This window comes from Lithobates pipiens, unplaced genomic scaffold (assembly GCF_037356315.1).
Source record: "Lithobates pipiens isolate NorthernLeopardFrog02 unplaced genomic scaffold, aLitPip1_a1.2 Scaffold_8, whole genome shotgun sequence".
NCBI classification, from domain to species: Eukaryota; Metazoa; Chordata; class Amphibia; order Anura; family Ranidae; genus Lithobates; species Lithobates pipiens.
In genome coordinates, this window is record NW_027507903.1 from 504,267,898 (window position 1) to 504,290,927 (window position 23,030).

At 40.0% G+C, this 23,030-nt stretch overlaps 1 protein-coding gene across 4 annotated transcripts in view; it reads left to right on the forward strand.

Moving 5' to 3' along the window:
* BRAF (B-Raf proto-oncogene, serine/threonine kinase) overlaps positions 1-23,030 on the forward strand; it is a 151,015-nt gene that overhangs the window by 114,051 nt on the left and 13,934 nt on the right. For all 4 annotated transcript variants that reach the window (XM_077469266.1, XM_077469268.1, XM_077469264.1 and 1 more), the window contains 8 exons: positions 7,885-8,024; positions 8,737-8,854; positions 9,358-9,442; positions 14,747-14,923; positions 15,707-15,753; positions 18,262-18,380; positions 18,648-18,779; positions 20,815-20,949. In XM_077469266.1, coding sequence (XP_077325392.1) covers positions 7,885-8,024; positions 8,737-8,854; positions 9,358-9,442; positions 14,747-14,923; positions 15,707-15,753; positions 18,262-18,380; positions 18,648-18,779; positions 20,815-20,949 — 953 coding nt within the window. The remainder of the gene's footprint in view (positions 1-7,884; positions 8,025-8,736; positions 8,855-9,357; positions 9,443-14,746; positions 14,924-15,706; positions 15,754-18,261; positions 18,381-18,647; positions 18,780-20,814; positions 20,950-23,030) is intronic.

The following is a 23,030-nucleotide window of genomic DNA, read 5'->3' on the forward strand; positions in this document are numbered from 1 at the left end:
GAGCTGCTGAGTCATTGCTGCCAAGGGGAAGGAGGGTGAGCAGAGCTGTGGAGAGAGCTGACTTAAACGCCTTTACTTTTATCTGAGGATGAATTGCTCCATAGTGCCTGCAGATTCAGAGGTAAGTAAGGAATTGTTCTAAAGTTTATTTTCTGCTTGATATGAATAAGCAAATACTTAATTGTCAATAGCCTGGCCACAAGATCACTTTAAACTTCTTGAATTTAAAACCCCATTAAACTGTCTCTTCCACTGCTTGCACCGTTTGTACGAGTGTGCAACACAGACACTGCTTAGTTTTTTTTTTTTTTTGTTTGTTTTTTTTCCTTTGAACACTATGTGCTATGTAGTTAGTGTATTACTTGTTAACTGATACTATGACTTTTTAGGAGTTTGTGCTGACCACTGAGTCACCTTCAGCAGTGTATGTGCATGAAAGCTTACACCTACCTGATCTAACTTTTCTAAAAAATTATATATTTTGTCACCTACACCTACCACTAAGCTCGTTATAATATCTCCACGTGTGTGTTTGCTGTGCATGCTATCAAGGATGTATTTGGGGTGTCTAATAGAAGTAGTTTTTGATTGTACATTTGTAGTGTGATGTGATGTGTGATTTCTATTTACCTTTTGTTTAGTATAACAAAAAAAAAAAAGTATAGCACTTTAAATATTTTTAGTTTAGTTAATCCACCCAAAAACTGATATTTCAGGTTTTTGTAGATGCTGAAGAGACTTGAACCACCTTTACAGTCCCTTCTATTTATTGGCTACCATCGCTGCTACTTTTTCTTATCCAATATTTTAAAATCAAAACCCAAGTGAGAGCAAAAACTAGCTCTTCCTTCTCGGAGTGGAAGAAACTTATTACAAACACATTGTATGTTAACAGGTTCACTTTAAACCACTACACACCTTAACAAAATCAAAATATCAATGTTGGATGGACAAATTTATTAACGTGACTTTGTCTCCAAACTGAACCTGAAAATAAAAATGTTACCTGAAAGGAAGAACGTATATGCTTGCCTCTCCTGTCACCCACACTGCCTCTCATTTGAAGAGAGGCCTAAATTCACTACAATACATAAAATAACACGGAGATCAGTGGGAGAAGCAGGAAACTGACACTCCCGAGAACTGTCAGTTTCTGAAGAATATAGCTTCAGTAGTGTTCAGCAGCACAGGCAGCAGGAGAGGAATGTGTAAACTTTTTTTTTTTTTTTTTTTTTTTTTTTTTTCCTTTTCTAGGAAACCTTGATTTGCAGGCTTTATTTGTTGAGTTTCTTTAAATATATTAAACTGTATTTTGTTTGGATATAGTCTTACCTTTTGGTATTCTAGTTTCAATTACCTGTGTGTTTATTTTTTATTTTTTTTTTATTTTTTTACATGAGCTTTCGTTTTTGTGCTTGTTCACACTGTTGAACAGTGAGGCATTTCAATCATGACTGATTGCTCCCTTTGCCCCGCATGAGCAGTAGTCAGATGTATACCTTTTTTTTTTTTTTTTTTTTTTTATGTTGCTCATAAAGAGTCTCAAGGCACGTACAATCGCGTACAAGATTGCAATTGAACATCACCCTTGTGAGTCAGCACTGACCTCTTTAAATGTTATAACAAGTTAGTTTAGCGTGGCTTTAAAGTAGAAGTATAGGCATTTTCATTTTGGATAGTTTTATTTATTTATTTTCTTGCCATGTGTCCCATTTTGGAGATTTCCTTTCTCTTGGCCAGACAGGAAGTGAGAGGAAATCCCTGAAAATTAAGGGAATTCCTTGGGGACCCCCAAATAGCCAGAACTAGTGTCTCCATCGGAAAATTTCCCCACTATTACTTTTCTGTGGACAATCCAACATTTGGGATTTTCTTTTACTTCCCCTTTCAATGATGATGGTCATTAGGACAAATAGAGAAGGGAAAACTTCCTAATGGGGCACAGATAATAAAAGGTGTCAGGATTTCTAATCCATCTCCACTCTAAATCTAAAACAAGTTTTGCCTTAAGTTTTATTCTTTAAGCATTCTTCTTTTTCATCACAAAACTGATATTGGAAAACGGCATTCTTCAATTTTCACATTTTTGCAGTTGTAGAAAATAAACAAAGAGTAGACAGTACAATGTGGCTTGTAGACTGAAGGATTTAAAGTGCAGCCTGCTATCTACTAATTAGAGTAGAATTTAAAACAGCCAGAAAGTACATCATATCAATTTGAATTGTAGCTGCATGAGCAGAATGTTGGTCTGAATAAAAAAAACTAAAAATAAAAAAAAGTTTCAAGCAATAAAGATTGGTACTAATGTAAACAAACACTTGAATTACAGTTCTTCTGTAATTTACCAATCATGCATAATAACAGTATAGACTGTTAAGGGGAACAGATCATTTATCTACCCTGTGGACTGCTTGGTACTAAAGCAGGTGGTGCTAGGCTGGGGTCAATAATTCATCCGCACTATATCCTTTCAGATTTGTGAGAACTACCCCTGTGGGTGAAGATTAATGTAGAATGGTTATCACCATATCTATCCAAAGGTGTGTTTGGGAAGGGGGACGGGGGGGGGGGGGGGTTACAGGTACTGTGCAAGTGTTTTCCTGCCTAGGTACAGGGTTTTGGTTACTGCCTCTTTCAGATAATGATCATCACATGGATGCTGAAAAAAGTCACAGAAGACCAGTCTTTGAAAACTCAAAAGAACATTGTAGTTGGAATGCCCAATTAATGATCTCAGACACCTCCTACTAGTATCCAACCGTCTCTGGCATTTCCAGAACATGTGAACTAGGTTCCCTTTTCCCAAAGTATACCTAAGGCATAATGAGGAGTCTCTTTGAGGAAAGCGGAACATTCTTGAGGGACTCCAATATACTTTATGTAGTAAAAGTAATGCCATGAGTCTCAAGGTGGTATTGACATTTAGGGTGTTTTTTGCAGGGTTTTAAGCCACTGCTCTTCTATAATATGGCATAGGTCCTTTACCCATTGTTAATGTCACCATAATGATAGCAAGTTATGTGAGCTGGCATTGGATTGAGATTGGAAAAATATAAGCGTTGCCAGTAAGATTTAACTGAGCAAGGTGCAAGTTAATGCCACAAAGTGATATACTCGTTGAAACCTTGATAGTTGAGGGTTGCTTTTATTTGCGCCCAAGTCTTATGGTATCGGGTGAGGGTAGGGTACTGTGCATGTTCTAAAGATATTGGTAAGCAAAAGGGGGTTTTGGGACTTCAGATGAGGTGCATGATACCATGCAACTCAATCTCTAAATCCGAAATAAGAAAGGGTTTTTTGGGACTTTGAGTGAGCACAAGACAGGTGGTAGGAGAAATTGTAAAATTGTTAAATTGACATATAAATAAAGCATACCTCATAAACATGTGATACATGGTTGAACATCAGTATTTTTATCTATATACAAGGCAATGGCATACAGAAAAGGAGATATATACGCACGCACGCATCTGAAATCGCATAGTATCCAATGGAAGTAATTAATGTAAAAAGCCAGATAGCTTGACCTCAAATGTGATTCATTTGTATCCTATGTGTTCAGAACATGACATTGATAGGCTTGACACGTTCATGGCCAAGTGCCACTCAGCAGGAGAAAATGCATAGCATACCTGAATTATTATTATTTTTTTTTTAAAAAGGTACCAAATAGGATCTAATATTTTGGCCAGATGGTAAAAAGAAGGTAGGGGCAAGGGGATGTATACATGCAAACAATTTTATAATTTCTCCTAGCACGTCTCTTGTACCTCGCTTGAAGTCCAAAAAAAACCTTTCCTATTATTAAAGCTATTAGTAAGTTCTTTCATAAAGTATGATGTTAACATTTGGTTAGAACATCCCATAGTCAAGTGCCAATCTACCAAAGTGCTGTAGCTGTGCTGCTAGATATTACAACCATGGTTTAGGGACTGCCCATCCCCCTTTTTCAGGAAAGGTATAGTGTTCCTAGTTTGTAATTGAGGGGGATTGCCATCCAAATTGGTATGGACAACAATAAGTCTATGTTGTGGGACCATCTTTAGGTAATGTGAGTAATGTATGACATTTGAGGTAGCCATCCTAAACGGTTCTCCCGTTAACTATATTCGGGGGAGCTGGATCCAACTTTTGAATTTTTCATTAAGCTTAACTAGCAATGGAAGTAGTATTAAGTTGACATAGATTTACCATCCAGCCCAAAAATCTGTCAAAATTTTATACTGGGCTATGGCAAAATTTAACAAACTTTGGACTTATCCTCATAAAATGTATCCCCTTCTGCATGTGGTCCATTCAACAGTATCAAATGCTTAGCAAAGTCAATAGAAAGTATCGCCCTGTTGCCCTTGCTTTGCAAATTAGATTGCATATTGGGAGAAACTGTTTTTTTGCAGTCCACATTTGAACGGTAAATTCAGAGTGGTCAAAGGTCACTAGTTGTTGAGGTATGTATGAATTTAGATCACCAGAGAGTTAGATTTAACCAAAATTTTTAAATCTATAGTTGGCAGTTAGATGGTGTTTTAGAGTCTGGTTGGAGTGATCCTTCTTAGGGTGATGTGCGTTTGTGCAGGAGATGTTGGAGTATATGTAAAGTTATTCCTATGGTCCTCTGCTGGGAGGCTATCTGCACCAGGAGACTTGTTGGAAGCAGCTGAGAAATAGCATGTTGCAGCAGCTCTGTGTCTTCTCATCCATGGCGGCTTCCAGTTCCTTCGTTCCCTCCTCCTAGGCGTCCAGTGGGATAGCCTGACCTTTCAGCCAATCGGGTGATCGGTGTCAAAACCCGCTTCCTGATTGGCCAGGAGGAGTATCGATGTTACAACAGCAAATATTCATTGGCTGTTGTAACGCACCTGGGTGGGATCGGAGCGCACTCTCTGCGACCAGAGCCAACCCTATGTTTTAGATGCTCCAATCTGTGCTTCAAAAAAACAGCCCACCTGCATTGGAATCCCATGCTCTGGTGTTCTGAAAGGGGCTCAACACATGGGGGTGGGGGGCACCTGGGTGCCCTTAACTGGGGGTCCTCCCCTGGTTGGAAGGTAAAGAGTTGGGGGGCCACCGTTAGCTTGATAAGTGTATGGGTCATAGTGGAAGAGGTTTCTGTCTACAGGGGTTAGTTTAGGAAACATAAGTGTCTAAGCATTACTAAATTTCCATAATTTCGTTGATCTGTCCAAACCGTTGTCTGCTATCTACAAGGTGTTACTCCCAGGTGTCCATACCGGTTTGGAACTCCAAAGGGCAAGGTGGGAAGCTGATTTTCCCTCCTTGGATACGGAGGACTGGGAAGATGTATGGGAGTATCCTTTTCTACAGTTAGTGTCAGCCAGAGATAGATTGGTGCAATTCAAAATAGTACATAGGGTATATTACACTCCGCAACGTCTTCACAGAATCTATCCATCTGTCCCTGATTCTTGTTGGAGATGCAACTCACCTTCGGCGGATTTCATACACATGTTCTGGAGCTGTCCTCAGATAGCTGGGTTTTGGGTGGAGGTGACTAATTTTATTCTGGCGGTTACCACCGTTAACATACCTTTATCGGTCGAGATATGCCTCTTAGGACTGGTCGAGCCGCTGGCTCCACGCCGAGCGCTCAGAACACTCCTGGGCTTATTGCTGTACTATGCCCGTAAGTCGATTGTTCTCAAATGGAAGGCCCCGGTAGCCCCCTCTATTAATTTTTGGAAGCACTTAGTGAATACGGCCCTCCCTCTTTACAGGGCCACCTACCTTTCGCGAGGCTGTGGCACTAAATTTCATAAAGTATGGGGCATTTGGACGGAGTCGCGTGACACCAACGCTGACTTGAATCCGGACTGATGGAGTTTCATTAATGCTTAATGGAAGAGTTCTGAGTTGTGTGATATTCATGTATCCCTGGGTCATTATTAAGTGGGCAATAGGGGATTGGTAGGTGAAGGGTGATGCTTGCATATTTTTTCCTGGGTCTGAGTGTGGACTGCGGTGGAGCATGGGTGAATTAAGTAACTGTCCTGAGTAATGTGCAGTGGTGCTGGAGCGTACAGGGGGAGGGGGGGTTCCTCTTTTTATTTTTTCTGTTTGGAGACACACGCCGGTGGCGGTGTGGGGGGGAGGGGGAGGGTTATTTGGTTGTTCCCTGATTGTTTGACTCAGGGGGGTTTTGTAGTAATCAGCCTGGGTATGCCCAATAGGCTGTAGGTTGTTTTATTGTTGGGAGGGCACGTAGTGACGCCACCACGCTGTTTGAGAGGAGGACGGGCTCCTGTTTTACCGGCCGGTTTCTTATTATTGTTCGTATATGCTGTATTTTATTCATCCACATGTAAGTGTGCTACCTTATCTTTTTTAATAAATTGTTCAAACGATATCATGCCATGTTAGCCCCTTTCTTTTTCGGGTATTACTGAGCTCCACGAGGCATATCAATATCTGGAGGGCATTATTGGGAGATGGAAATCTGACCCACTTAAAAGGAGGATATCTTTTGACGGGATTCATCTATTATTCACAAACGCTCAAATTGCTTATTTTTCTGGTAAGCACATTCATTGTATGGTGACGGGCACTTTTAAGAGTTTTTGGATCGTGTTTAAATCACCGCGGTGTCACCGACTCTTATTTGGATTCACACATGAACTTTCTTTGAATGGACTTTGATTTATATTATTTTTTATATTGTTTTTTCACTTTACATATTGCTTTGTTTTTTATGCACTTAAGGTGTTTTTTTCATTGTGATAATTATTTAAAGTTAATATCTATTTATTTTGATATTACTTTTAGACATTTTTTATTATAGGGTTGGCGCAGTTTTTTATTTCTGCATATTTGTTTGGTGTTACATCACATCTATTGCTGCTGCCTATTTCACATTTTATTTGCTTTCATGTTTCTTTCCTAGCGCGGAATAATTTTTTCCATTTGCACTGTTTTATTGTTTACTTGCAAATTAATAAAAATAATTTCTAAAAAAATAAATAAAAAAAAAAATAAAAAAAAAATTTTTTTCCATAATTTCTGCAAGGATATTTTCCTATAGCGGATACAATAGTGCCATTGACAGTTGATAAATGGTCTATATAGTTAGAGGTAGTTTGGGAGGATAAACAACATATGGCCTGTTCAGTCTCACTCCTTTTCCACATTTATACCAGTTGACCTCAAGTCCCAACCCCATTGTTGGGAGCAGTGTTTTTATTTATTTTAATGACCTTTCTCCTAAAAAGGCTTCTAAGAGGCTTTCAAAGTATTCCATATTATGTTGGTGCGTTGACTGCATATTACAGTCAAAGACCAATAATTGACCAGGGATTTCATTTTCTGGAGTAAACGGTCATAAAGGACTGGGCATCCACATCTTCTGATCCAGAAAGAGCTCTGAGAGGTTCCTACTAACAGTGGGGAATGGTCAGTCAAGCCCCTGGGTTTATTTGCTAAAGGGTAAACGGTAGCAAAAAAGACCTTATTACCCAATGCTAAATCTACTCTAGAGAGAATTTCATGGGAGTGAGAACATCTGGTATACTTGGTAACCATTGGGTGACAGAGATGACAAATATCAGTCAGGCCCAGGTCTCACCAGTAATGCCAGTAAAGTGGTCACCCTCGAGAATCCATAGTGGTACCAAATCTGTGTGGATAGGTCTATTAAATTATCAGGGTTTGCAAGGACAGTCCTAGGTGGAGCCTGGTAAATACTTAGACCAGAAGTGAAGGCCTTGGAGGAAAGAGCTTGACCTGGAAGTTTAACAGCAAGCCACAAAAACGGTCTACTAGTGGAGAACAAAAAATTAGCAAATCAACCATTAAAAGCCAGCCTGAAAAAAATGTAATTCGTTTTTTTTTGTTTTTTTTTCAGTTATTCAGATTTGTTTTCTGGTTTGGCAGGTTCCACGCCAGGGTTATCAGCGACCCCTCCAGCCTCTCTCCCCGGATCCCTCACCAATGTGAAGGCTCTCCAGAAATCCCCAGGGCAACAAAGAGAGCGCAAATCTTCCTCGTCCTCCACTGAAGACAGGAGTAGGGTGGTGAGTATCAAGTGCACATGTCGCCTGCACTTTCTTGGTGGAAAACATCTAGTTGGCGTAAGCAATATATTGTCTTAAAGTTAACTAGGGATAGGGACAACTAAGTGTGCTGCCTTGTATAGGGATAACACCAATTTCTAAGAAAATACTTCTGTAAGAGTCACTCTAACATAATAGTTGGCTTATTTCTTGGAGGACACTGCATTTTAACAGAGCTCTGGGGTAGGGTGAAGTGTGTGTATAAATACACACTATATGGGCAAAAATATAACCAACTAGACACTAAGATTAGGTGCACAAAGCCAGCTCTATAAAAGATATGGCCTACACAGCCCTGATTTCAACCCTGCTGAACACCACCTTTTAACATATATATATATATATTGAATAGTTTGCTGAGTATATTTACAAGTCGGCTCAGTCAATTTCTAACTCCAACCCCCAAAGACCTATTGGCAATCTAATATGGCTCTGATGGTCTATCACTAATCAGATCACACAGATGCTTGGCCAATGGCCCATTTTATCTTCCCCTCCCCTAACCCCACCACCCCCCCCCCCCCCCCACCTTACTCTAGCTATGCTCTGATGTTGCTTGCTGTAAAGGTCATGTATCTTATCGTTTTCCCTAGAGAAGTCGGATTAGGTCCACTTTGAAACTGCCTGTGCATGCTACATAATTGACAGGTTTTCGGTGCTGTCCTCTTTGCAGAAAACACTTGGACGCCGAGATTCCAGTGATGATTGGGAAATTCCAGATGGACAAATCACAGTCGGACAGAGAATAGGATCTGGATCCTTTGGAACAGTGTATAAGGGAAAGTGGCATGGTACTGGCTTGTTTCAGTTTTTTTGAAAGGTTCTTCTAATGCCCTTAAAGGAAAACTCTGATAAGGAATATCCAAAATCAGGAGTGACCAGGTTCATTTTAAGGGTTACACAAGGCATGTGACTCTCTCTTTCCATCTTCCTACATGACCTTGTTGGCACTTGATGATTGGCTGCTAAAAACATGAAGCACTGTCAGATGGGAGAAGTTGTTGGATCTGGCATTAAGATAAACCTCTCATTTTGCTTTGAATAGGCAAATCAAATGTTCTCTCTAAAACCCTGGCACATAGCTCACTTGAAATCCCTTTCAGTTTTATTTATTTATTTATTTTTAGCCATGTGTCAGATATACTCAATGTAATAATTCTAATCAAATTGACTTGAATTTACATTTTTATTTTTTTATTTTATTAAGTGGTTTTCCTTTTCGGTCCAGTTATTTTGTAGTTGTCACAGAAAATGTTGCCTTGCTGATTCAGCTCCTCTGTCTGCATTGTTTCAGGAGATGTAGCTGTGAAAATGTTGAATGTAACTGCACCAACTCCTCAGCAACTACAAGCCTTTAAAAATGAAGTAGGCGTGCTCAGGTAACTCTTAGTCTCTTCAACCCCCCTTATTTATTAAGCTTAAGATGCTGTTTAGAAGGACTTATTTGTGATGGACTTTTACGTTTAAGTTTAAATGAGTGGTTTCATGTCTTCTTCCTTTTTATTTTTTTTTTTTTTTTTTTTTTTTTTTGCAATCTTTGTTTTCTATATAAACATTTACCACATGATAAAAGATCACCCAGAGCACTGTCAGTTTAAAGTCACATCAGAAGCTGTCTGCTTTAAGGCTGTCTATGTCTGAGTGCTTTAAAAGAATGGAAAAAGGAGAGGTGATGGGACTTTACCTGAGGCATGTCATTGCGAATAATAATTAATTTTTATATATATAAAATCAGTGTCATTGGCAGCCTTGTCCATCATTTGCAGCCTTGTCAGTGTCATATGCAGCCTTTTCCATCATTGCACCCTTGTCATTGTCATATGCAGCTTTGTCATGCAGCCTTGTCCATCTTTGCAACCTTGTTCATCATTTACAGCCTTGTCCAGTTTTTTTTTTTGCAGCTTTTCCTTTTAAAAATGGCGCCGCCGAGATACACTCGGCCGTTTTCCGCCCGCCTTCGGCTGTTCTCGACAGCTTTTGGCCGTTCTCGGCAGCTTTCGGCCACCGAGAATGGCCGAAGGCGGCTCACAACGGCGGGGGACTGGCGTATAACACGCACTCGCGATTTTCCCCTGATTTTAAGGGGAAAAAAGTGTGTGTTATACGCCGATAAATTACGGTAAATGTGATTTGACAAGATAAATTCATGGCTTTACTCGTACAGCCAATATATGGACAAATGCATAATATTTTAATTTTAAAAATTGGAAATGCATATTATGGACAGGATTGTCTTGGCACCCTTGATTGGAAACTCTATGCGTTTAATGGCATTACAGCCACTCATCAGGAGTAAGATGCAAGATTATACTAAATTGGTAGATGAATAAAATATATATTAGTGTGTGGTACCCTCTGGGGACAAACATCAATGCAGATAACCCCTTGATTACTTACTAACTCAGTTCATAGGCTGTGCCCAGCCTGTAAACGGGGAAAATAGATGGCCATGGATAGGGTGTTTGTTATGCATTTGTCCATATGTTGGATGTATGAGTATAGTCATGAATTTATATTGTCAATCATGTTTACATTATATGCTGATTTATGTTAACTTTGTATTCTTAATACCAATCATGCTCTGCTGTTATATGTATTAAATACTTTATTATATTTGATATGTCAACTTTGTTAGATCGTTATTGTTATTATCATTATGATTTATTGATGTTCAAAATCATGGAATACCTCATGTGACTGACATTAAATGCTATCAACCTCATATTTACATTGAAAATAATAATGCATGATATATAGAAGTGACATGCCTCTGGTAAAGTCCCATCACCTTTCCTTTTTCCATATAAACTCAATAGGGATAGAGGCATACCGTTGCTGGTTGTCGGATCACATTGACTGACTTTTCGTTTTTAATAAGGGATAAGTCACCTCAAAAACCTTAGAGCCCCGTAAACAGGCTTTTTACTAAATGAGGTAAAAAGACTGCAGAACATATGAACCCTTATAGACTCCATCTAAAAAGTAAAAACTATCTTTTGAAGAAAATTCCTTCTGTTACTGACAAATCTCTGGTCACTCTGATATGCCTGGGTGGCCATAATACAAGCAGCTTCACTGGTCGGTAAGAATGTGCAGGAGACTGTAAGGGGCAGGCCTGCTTTTGTGCATTCGGACACCCCTGCTTCACATACTAGTCAGGTCCTTTTTGACCTTTTTTTCTACACTGTACTTATGCAATACAACTTTTACAATGCATAACTTGTATCTGTATCAGGTGAGTTAACAATAGTATTTTTATAGCACAGGACTCGACTAATTGACCATTGATGATATGCTGCTACTTTCAGGTGATCGGGCACTGGCAAAAGCTTTGCTGGGTCCAACCCCTTGTGTCCCCATATAACCCTGCCCACTCCATATGGCTCTAGTTTTTTGCTGGTGTCCTTAAGTGATAGCAAACAATTTCCTACTATTTTTCACCAAGTTTAGTTTACTTTTGACACCTCTCTCAAGATCTGACTGCTTATTGCCTTCATGGCTCATTAGCAGTTTCCAGATCCGTTACCCTTGAGTACACCTTGACCATTTGACACACACACACACACACACACACACACACACACACACACACACACACACACACACACACACACACACACACACACACACACACACTCTCTTTCTTTTTCTTACATGACATATTATAGTGCCATGCACACAACCTTGGGAGTCCATTTGTAAAAAGTTCTGTGCGTGAATGGAACACGCATTCGCACTTCTCCAATAAAACTCTCCCTATTCTTTCTTCTAAATAATTTCTTGTATGATTGTAAACTCCAAAATGGACAAATTTCTTTTCCCTTTTTTTTTTTTTTTTTTTTTTTTATTCGATTGGGGATTTAAAAACATTATGGCCACTAGATGGCACTTACATACGAGATAATTTTTTTTTTTTTTTTTTTTTTTTTTTTTTTTACTAACTTTTTTAGTTTTTCCCTATTTGGCATTATGGGTAATTTTTTTTATTATCTATTTAAATTTGGCTTTTTTCACCTTACTACCAGACGTTCCTCTCCAGCTAATAAGGTAGTGCCTTTAAGACTTCTAATTGTGCATTTCCAGCTTCCGTTTTCTGTCGATCATGCAAGCTGATCGTTTTATTTATCTCCCCTTTTGTCTGATTCATCCGAGGCACATCCATCGCCGGGGTAATGGCGTTTTCCTCATAACTGACACACTGTAGCCCCTTAATCAATGTTCATTCTCTGAGCACATTGTAGGGGAAGAACCTCACTTTGCAGTAGATGATTACTACTAGTCCTTGGAAGTGGAAGTACATGGCATAGACAGCAGCTAATCTGCTTTCCTGAGGAAACTCCACGTTCCTCTCAAGTTGAAACACAAGGTCTAAAATCGACAGGACTCGGCTTTCTTACAGATGACCACCATATAGCTTACCTGACAAAGGCAACGTTTACTGCCGTTATGTCTGATCTGTTCCAAATGCTAGTACCACTTTTGGCATTGTTGGAGGCTGTTAGCCATGAATGCGCTCTTGGCTCTCCTCCCCTTGACTATATTCATGTGCCAAAACCAGAATTTCCTGGGTATTGCATGCCTTTTAGCAGTGTGTTCCTTTTTTGTTTTGTTTTTTTGTTTTGTTTTTCACCGCTACAATTTAGAGAAGTTGCTCCTTTAGCTTTTTGTCATATGCTGTCTACTTTGGACTTGAGGCAGAGTTTACTAGTCTCTGGATAGATACTCTTAGGGCTGCACAGCCCACACATGCTCCCAAATGCACAGAAATTAGGGCATTTTGTAGAATGCCTTTTCCTTCCTTGGACCAGGCAATATGGGCCTTATACAGTGATTGGTCTTAACTCAGAGGTTGCTTTCTCATTCTAACTGCTTCAAAGCCTTGTATTCTATGGACTTAGAAATGGTCTGTCCTCACTGTGGACCTGCCCATTCTTGCACTGAATGCTCAATCTACTGTTTTGAATGGGGGTACGTCCTCCTTTAGAGATTAGGTGGATAGGTATTTGGAGACCCTTTATAAGTCCTCCTTTGCCCTGGCAGGCCCTGCCCTACACTTGGTGATGGCCACCCCATCTGTTGCCCAGACTGTGGCAAAAGCCAGCTATAGATGGATTGAATCCCTGCTAACCCAACCGAGATTCGCTCCATCTATGGGAAGGCTGATTGCACCCAAGTCGAAGGGAAGAAGGCCAAAGCCAAACTATCACTATGCTAGTTGTAATAGAGAGAAGGATAATCCATTTTCATAAGGAACCCATGAAAGGGGTAACCCTGTAGCACAGAAAGGGCTAAGAAGATGGGGAGACGATATACAAATTATATCCAAAACTTATATAGCACAAAATACAATGTTAACTGTACCAGACAGACGTACAGGATGAGTAACAAGAACAAAGAGTAAGATGGAGAGTAATCTATATAATCGGAGAATAAGGGGAACATCCAACACAGAGGTTGGAATGTTCCTTGCTAGGGAAAATCCGTAAAAAACGTAAGACTGTTAGAAAAGCCCTAAGCAAGGTATAAGCTGGTGATGAGAGCTGAACTAGGCCAGGTAGGTGCCAAATCCCCTATAGACTGCAGGTGAAGAGGAAAGGGAGCCATCTAAAAAAACAAAACAAAAAAAAACTCATAACAGGGGAATGGTGACTTTTCCCAATACGAAGTTGCCAAATAAAGGCAACCAGTATTGTGATTAGTCCCATAGGAAGGTAAGGGCAAAATGGCCACCTAGGCCCGTAAAGGTGCGAATTTGCAATCCACAGCCATGGAGAAAGCATGGAAGAGTGATTCATGGCTCAGGATAGAGTCTGATGGCTGAAAGCCAGGGAGGAATGAATCATAATAGTAAGGAATAGCAGGGGCTATAGGTTGTGGAACTACCCTTCAGCAGAGGGGAGAAGGATCCAGGTACCTGAGTGTAATGAACTACATCAGGGCCATCTCAAGGGACCACCAGCATCCACGAGAAGTAGCTTTACAAGGGGCTACTGAAAGTTCTAAGTAGAAAAAATGTATTTATTTTTTAGCATGGAACAGGTGTAGAGACGTGACTGTTGTGCAGATTTCAGGCACATGGACCTTGGCACCCAAAGAATAAAAGGTTGGTGGAAAAAACCCAGAAAGATGCCTGCTCAGCTTCAAGGGAGTATTGTGAGCAGCAGCCAGGCATAGGATGCAAGACTTTAGGTCATTTTGGCTTTTTAAAAAAATATATTTTAATATATAGAGCTTCTGCCCACGGGGCATGATTTCCTCCTCCTTTGCCCATTCCCACATTTGAGGTCTGATCTTTGAGTCTGGGCAGCATCTAGAATGGGGACATCCCATGGTCTACGAAATGATTTCTGTGTCCTGTGCTGTACAATTACTACCTGTAAATTCCATGTTTTGGCATACAGGACACATTGTCTCTCCCCTTTTTCCCCCTATATTTTTTGCTAAAAAAAACTCGAGCCTCACAGGGTGAACGGGGTTATTTTGGGTACACTAGGGTACAGACCGTGTAACCCCTTTTCCAGTGTCTAATCATCTGACGGTAGCGGCATATAACCTATGTGGATGAATCTCTTCCTATGTATTGTACTGTATGCAATTCACAGGTACATCAAAATTCCAATTTTTTGACCCTTATAGGAATGCATGAGTGAATGTTATGTGTTTAACTGATCTATCTGTTGCAGGAAAACTCGGCATGTGAATATCCTGCTTTTCATGGGCTATTCTACCAAACCCCAGCTGGCAATAGTAACCCAATGGTGTGAGGGTTCCAGCCTCTACCACCATCTACACATCATAGAGACCAAATTTGAAATGATCAAGCTTATTGACATTGCACGGCAGACAGCACAAGGCATGGAGTAAGTTGCCCATTGTATATGGAATGTTACAACAGGTCTGGCTAATCTGTGGCCTGCTGCTTGTTGAAGGCCTTTTAAAAAGAAGTGCGGTTTGGCATTAGAAATATGCCCCTTGACCTATGATGCCATCAGAGTCCGTCACTATCGGTAAACCAAAGATGACTGCTCACTGTATTGCTGCTAAAAACCTTTTTATTTAAAAAAATAAATAAAAAAAAGGCACAGCATGAAGGTTCTGATGTTTTCCCACTGCACTCTCAGTGTTTTCTATGTAAAACCTCTGAGTGCATTGTGAAACTAGTTACATCCTTTGTCCTGTGTTAATTATTTTATTAAAAAAATTTATATTAGCAGTGATACATTGGTCTTTTTGATTTATGGACATTTGCAGTTAGTGAGCCTAACCTGCATTCTGCCAAGCTGGAGTGCGTGGACTAAGCTGAAACGCTATTCATTTTTTGATACTTCACTATTCTGATTGGGCAGCATACTGGTAACCATGATAGCGGGCAGTGGAGTCGGCATCTTATTCACTACCATACTTGTACCTCTGGCTTCTATTGAGTATAATGTATATACCACCGCGCACCCAATGGCTTTGACGCATTATAATTGGGTGTATATGCTTCTGTTACTAAGCCCCATAACATTGCTGACTATTTCTGGTCCCCTGATTAAAGTATATCTAGCCCTTTTTTATTTTTTTGGCTTTTTTTTTATTTATTTTTTTAATCAACATTTTTTTCAGTTCATGTTTTAATTTAATCTGTCCTTATGTCACAGCTATTTGCACGCCAAGTCAATCATCCACCGAGATCTGAAAAGCAATAGTATCCTTTTCTAACATGGCAACTTCAAGATTGTCTGGTACCATTTTGGAGCATATATACCAACAGGTGTTTCTGCTTGCTGTTAGACTTGCTAGTTACCGAACACTATTTGTGTTTTTTAGTATTGATGGTCTAATAACAGTGTCAAACTAACTTCCAATAGTCTAGAATTTTTTTAGTGGTAAAATCCATTCACAGCAGGCAGCACTCTGTAAAATCTGCCTAAGCTAGGTAAAAGTGTGTAACGAAACAAATGCTTACAAAAGTCCTTCGACTTTTTATTTAATGTCTCCATTTTTCACTCTGCCTTTTTCCTGCTTGTCCCCCCTCCTCCCCCCAACAGCCACCATCATTATTATTTATTTTTTCTTGTATCCCTTTTCTGGCTTATTGATGACATTTGCCCTTCAGCTGTGTTGTCATACTGCACATACATGAGATAAATCGCATGACATCATGCACCTCATCCTGCACATGCCTTGTACAACATTACAATCATTTGTTGGGGGAAGGAGAAGCTTTCTCCAATATCATACCAATAAAATATACAGAACTGTGCAAAAGTTTTAGGCAGGTGTGAAGAAATGCTGTAAAGTAAGAATGCTTTCAAAAAGATATATTTTAATTGTTTGTTTTTAGCAATTTACAAAATGCAAAGTGAGTGAACAGAAGAAAAATTAAATCTCAATTTGGTGCGATTACCCTTTTGGCTTCAATTATTACACTTCCACACTTTGTACACTAAGGCCCCTTTCGCACTTGTGCGACTTGGGACTGCAGAGCCGCATGACAAGTCATAACCCATGATTTCCGATGAGTACCATTCATATCTGTGCGACTTTGAAAGTAGTCCCTGCACTACTTTGGTCTGAATTTAATGGGACTTGAGGACCATAGACCTCAAGATTACACAGGCATTGCTTCAAGTCCCATCATGCCTCTGGGTGTCTTGGTTGTGGCTGTCAGTCTTGCTATGCATCATGGGACTTGTAGTTCTGCAACAGCTAGAGGTCCGCTAATTTCATATCCCTGTCAGACTGTGGTTCCTGTTTTCTCTCTAACACAGTACTTTGTAACCATTGTTTTGGGCCACACCTCAGCCTTGTATGTATTGATTTTACACCCCGCCCCACAGAACCCCAATCTCATCATGGAGTCTGCCTGGGATTTTATGTGGACAGGATTTGAGGCAACCTACATCCACAGAAGATGATCTGTGATTAGGTCTCCAAGATGTTTGGAACAACCTACCTGCCAAGTTCTTTAAAAAACTGTGCGAGTATACCTAGAAGAATTGATGCTGCTTTAAAACCAATGGCTAGTCAAACCAAATATTGATTTAATTTAGATTTTTCTTCTGTTCGCTCAGTTTGCATTTTGTAAATTGATAAAAATAAACCATAAAAAAAAAAATATATATATATATATATATATATATATATATATATATATATATATATATATATATATATATATATATATATATATAAAATTTTAAACCTTTCTTACTTTACAGCAGAGGTGTCCAACCTGTTGACCTTCCTGAACCACATTAGAAGAAGAGGCATTGTTTTGGGCCACACATAGAAAAACACTAACAATAAGGCCCCAGTCACACTTCACAATTTTGAATTGCCGCAATTCTGCCTATGATTCCAAATTGCACTGCAGTCAAGGCAAAGCGCACCACGTGTGTTTTGGGTGCCATTCGTTCCTAAAAACATGGTGCAAGTGTCGCGATTTTCGTGCACCAATTGTTGTAAAACTCCTTGCCCAAAAGACGCTCCTGCTTCTTTTTAGGTGACAATGTTTGCACAATGTGTTTTTTGCCTCGCAACTGAAATCTGGAAGGGCGCAGCCCACTGAAACACGCCCTAGATCCGGCCATGCGACACTTATTTGGCTGATGCTAGCTAACAGGAGTCCTTTTCGTGCGTCGCTGGTGCTTCCGGAAAAACTTCATCCCCGGCATCCCTTCAGAAATTTCTGGGCCCTGCTTGTCTATGCCAAACACAGCATTCCTCCCAGTTGTGAGCATTCCTAGCTGCAAGTTTACAATTTTGTGCCAGGCTGCATGCATAGCGACGGGCAGCTAATTGGACACCCCTGCTTTACAGCATTTCTTCACACTTGACTAAAACGTTTGCACAGTACTGTACATATATTTTTTTCCCAACAGATTATTGTATTGTATCGCGCTTCAAGAGAAAAGGTGCATGTTATGCTCTTCATCTTGCGAAAGCACAATATGACAATACTGTAAGATCTCGCAATTTAGGAGAGAGCTGATAATTTGACCCATTGAAAATCTGTATTCAGTGCCTTGTTTGCATACCTGTTTGTTTTTTGAGGTGGCAGGAAGACCCCATACAGCCACAACAATTGATGTAGGAAAAGGGATGATGCCTTCTGCAGCCACCCTGATTGGTCAGGGAGGATGCATGGGATCTCCTCTTTAGTCTTGCAATCAACCAACTGTTAGGAACATGGCTCCTTAACCTTCCCTAGATATTTTTCTTCATGAAGACCTCACGGTAAAGATTGGTGACTTTGGTCTTGCCACAGTGAAATCGCGGTGGAGTGGCTCACACCAGTTTGAGCAATTATCGGGTTCCATTCTATGGATGGTAAGATTGTCCATTTCTGTTTTTGCTAAATATATTTTGTAATCCATACAAAAGCTTGGGAGTCCTGAACTTTCTGTGTTTTTTTTATATATTTTTTTTTACATTTCTGTGCTATCATTCACCACAGAATTAAGTCTATTTTTTATCTTTACAACAGGTGCACACTGTCGAGTGTTATTAGGAGTCTGTTTCTATTGTTGTATGTCTCCTAGCTAGTGCTGTCTTTTTATTAAAATGGTAAATTCTGTTTCATGATATGCCTTTTAGGCTCCAGAAGTCATCAGAATGCAGGACAAAAATCCTTACAGCTTTCAGTCCGATGTCTACGCATTCGGCATTGTACTGTATGAATTAATGACTGGGCAACTACCATATCAGAATATTAACAACCGAGATCAGGTAAGCTGTCCTTTACAAAAATGCAAACCTATGTTTTTACTATGTGGGCAAAAGCAGCAGTAAATGCTGACCTCCACAGCTGCTGCTCTTCTTCTTCTTCTTTTTTTTTTTTTTCCCCTTCTTAATTTGCAGCCCTATCTTTCTGCCAACAAAGTGACATGACCAGTGCTTTCATGTATTGGGACATGCAAATCGCTCCCTTTCCTTCCTCCTGGAGCTGTCACAGGTGTTTGGGGGTGTTAGAAACCTCCCCTCAGCACTGTGTAAGCAAAGAAAAATACAATGGAACCTTGGTTTATGAGTAACACGGTTAACGAGTGCTTTGAAAAACGAGCAACCTTTTTTTTTTTTTTAAATCCTGACTCGGTTTGCAAGTGTTGTCTCGCAAAAAACGAGCAGGATTCAAGCCAATGTGGTGTGCAGTACCGCATTTGGCCAGAGGTACAGGGGCATCTGTGACACCCGGAAATGTTCAGAGCCATTTGGAAATGGATTCAGAGTTCAGTTGAGCTGTCCCAGAGTATTTCCGAGGCTCACCGGCGCCCCCAAACCCCTGGCCTCAATAGAAGTCAATGCAGAACGAATTCTCTTTGTTTCCATTTACTACTATGGATCGCTTTGATATGCGCGTGCTTTGGATTACAAGCATTCTCCTGGAACGAATTATGCTCGTAATCCAAGATTCTACTGTAACCAGTACTTCTGGGTATGAGGGAACATGCGACTTACTCCTCTCCTTCCTCCCATATAACCGTGTTAATGTCTGGTAATGTGACCCAGTGCTGTCTGTTCCTGGAAAGCTTTACCTCTTCACTTGAGCTTTCACAGGGAAGGGAAGTTTAATGTGTTTAACATTCAAATGCTTTCTTTTTAATTACAAACATTTTATACTTGCGCATTCTGTGCAATGGTTTTGCACAGAGCAGCCCTGATCCTTCTCTTCTTGGGTCCCCGCCAGCACTCCTGGGTCATCCTGAATTCCGATTGTCCCCAGAGCAAACTGCTTACTATGGGGGCACTCCAATCCCGAGCCAGACTGAGTGTGTCTATTGACACACAGTGTGGCTCAGCCCCACCCCCAGCTCCCTCTTCACAGGTTTTTGTTTAACAGCAGCAGACGTAAATTGCTCCTGCTGCTGCAGATGAATCCCGTGAGAAGGGAATGCATGAAGGCATAAAAAACCTTCAACCTTTAAAACAAGAAAGTCAAAATGCAGATTTTACATATCCTTGTTTTCTGGTGTCTGGCAACCTAACAGATCCTCGTCGTCGTCTGGGAGTGGACAAATACTAAATGCTGTAGAAAGCAACACCATGTAATGCACTGCCCTCTGCAGCATTCTCCTGGGAGGCCAGGTTAGGAAGAGCCTTTGTGCTCTGGGCTCACAGGAAGTGGGTTGAGGATTGCAAAACATTATTCAATTTGGAAGACGAGCATAGCTGGATCCTGGAATGGATCAGACTGTGAGAACAGCTTCGTAGGAGAGGCGAGTAAAGAAAACAAAATGGCTTATTTTTATTCTCTACAGGCCGTCGGGGTTGACTTTTTTTTTTTTTTTTCTTTTATATGACAATGCTAGAATAGGGGCTATAAGCAGTTGCAGGGACAGCCATAAATTGTACCTGTTGATTTGCCCCACACGAACACATTATCTGTAGTTGAGTAGCTATAGGCGGCTGTTATGTGCAAGTCTTGAAAATTCCCAGTAAAAGTTCAGCTTGATCCTACTCCTACGCCTGTTTTTGTGATGGCTTTACTGACCAATAGAGTTGAGGATGGGGTCATGCTCAACCTCTAGAGTTGAGATCTAGAAGAACTTCAGCTGCCCTTGTCTTTGGATCTACTTTTTTTGACATGTGGTATTTACCGAAGCTGCCACCTGCTTAGCTTTTGATTTCAGCTTGTCCTGGGTTTATATCTTAAGGTTTGAATTTCTAGGTCTGACTTGATTAGACGTTTTCTATTGTGACATTGCATGCTTATAACATTTTACTGTTCTGTTCCTAAAATCTTTTTTTCTCCTAATCTTGCCAGATCATATTTATGGTCGGCCGAGGTTATTTGTCTCCGGACTTTAGCAAAGTTCGGAGTAACTGTCCAAAAGCGATGAAGAGGTTAATGGCAGACTGTCTTAAGAAAAAGAGGGATGAGCGGCCCCTGTTTCCACAGGTAAAGTACCTTCAGCTGGAACTGAAATTAACTGGAAAGAGCTTTCAGACAGTGATGGTGTCCAGAGTGTTGAGCAATTTAATTGTATCCTATTCTTTAGTCTACAGAAACCTTTTAAGCAACCTGTTGAACTGCAGATCCAGTAAGGCCCTGCTCAATCCTTGCAGAAAAATTTCCTAAGTTGGCTAGAGGTTTTTTTCTTCCACTAATTTGTTTCAGGAAACCGGTGCAAGCTACCTCTTGTCTTCAAAAACATACTATAAAAGCATGATTTGGGGAGGGAGGGTCAATTGATGTGGGAGCCTGAGTCTAATGTTTAGCTTAACTTTTAAATGCATTTATTGCTCAGTTGTTCAAGAAGTGATTAATTTAACTGGACACTTTTACCTTCCTTCCCAGGCCAATTTTCAGATTTCAGCATTGTCACACTTTGAATGACCGTTAGTCATGAAACACTGTACCCAAATTAAATTTGTATACATTTTTGAGTTAGAGGGAGCTTTCTTTTGGTGGTATTTAACCACCACTGGGTTTTTTTTTGTTTTTTATATATTTTGCTATATAAATAAAAATACCAAAAATTAGTTGTAATCAATCAGAGATCACACAGTAGTAAGCAAGGCGTTTTAAATGACTGCCTTGCTTACCACTGTAGCTGATCTCCATGATTGGTCACAGTGATCACATGGCACCAGGGCCATGATAAGTAATCTGCTGTGTTTGGAGAAAACATATCAGATGTTTTAAATTGAGAAAATTTACCATTTTAAGAAAAAATCTCAAACAACACATCTCAAAGTTGGTACAGGTCAACAAAATTGCAGCAAAGTAAGTGGTACGAACAAGGAACAGCTGGAAGAACATTTTGCAACTAATTGGGTTAGTTGGCAATAGGTCAGTAATATGATTGGGTATAAAAAGCATTTTAAAAAGTGAGTGTCTCAGAAATTTAAGATAGGTAGAGGTTCACCAATCTGAAAAGCTGCATCTAGAAATTGTCAAACAGTTTTGGAATAATGTTCCGCAAAGTCTTTTTAAATATGTTGTCATCTGCAGTACATAAAATAATCAAACGATTCAGAGAATCTAGCGAAATCTCTGTACACAAGGAACAAGGCTGAAAGTCAATATTGGATGTTCGTGATCTTCTGGCCCTCAGATGACACTGCATTAAAAACAGACATGATTCTGTGATGGACATCACTGCATGGACACAGAAATAACTTCCAAAAAAATCATTGTCTGTAAACACAGTTGACTGTGCCCTAAAGCTCTATTATGGAAAGAAGCCATATCTGAACACGATCCAGAAATGCTGCCGTCTTTTCTGGGCCAAAGCTAATTTAAAATGGTCTGTTGCGAAGTGGAAAATTGTTCTGTGGTCTGACCAATCAAAGATTAACATTCTATTTGGCAACCATGGAAGCTGCATTTTCCGGACCTTCTGGCTTGTTATCAGTACTTAGTTCAAAAGCCTGCATCTCTGATGGTATGGGGGTACATTAGTGCGTATATAATTTGGCAGCTTGCACATCTGAAAAGGCACTATCAATGCTGAAAGATGTATCCCAGTTTTAGAGCAGCATATGCTCCCATCCAGACAACATATTTGTCATGGAAGGCCTTGCATATTTCAGCAGGACAAAGCTAAACCACATCTATGGCAACAACATGGCTCTGTAGTAGAAGAGTCCGGGTGCTTAACTGGCCTTTCATGAAAAAAATACATAGAAGTCCCTGGACAAGTGAGCAGTTTTTATCCTTTTATCAGGCAAGAATGGGACAACATTATCTCCCAAAACTCTAGCAACTTGGTCTCCCAGACATTTACAGAGCGTTGTTAAAAGAAGGGATGCTATAATGCGGTAAACATGACCCTGTCCCAACTTTTTTAGGATGCGTTGCTGCCATCAATTTAAAAATTACCTTATTTTTTCTTAAAATGGTATATTTTCTCAGTTTAAACATTTGATACGTTTTCTGTTTTCTATTGTGAAAAGAAGTTTGGGGTTTATGATATTTGCAAATCATTTCATTCTAGATTTATTATTTAGATTTTTACACAGCATCCTAAGTTTGTT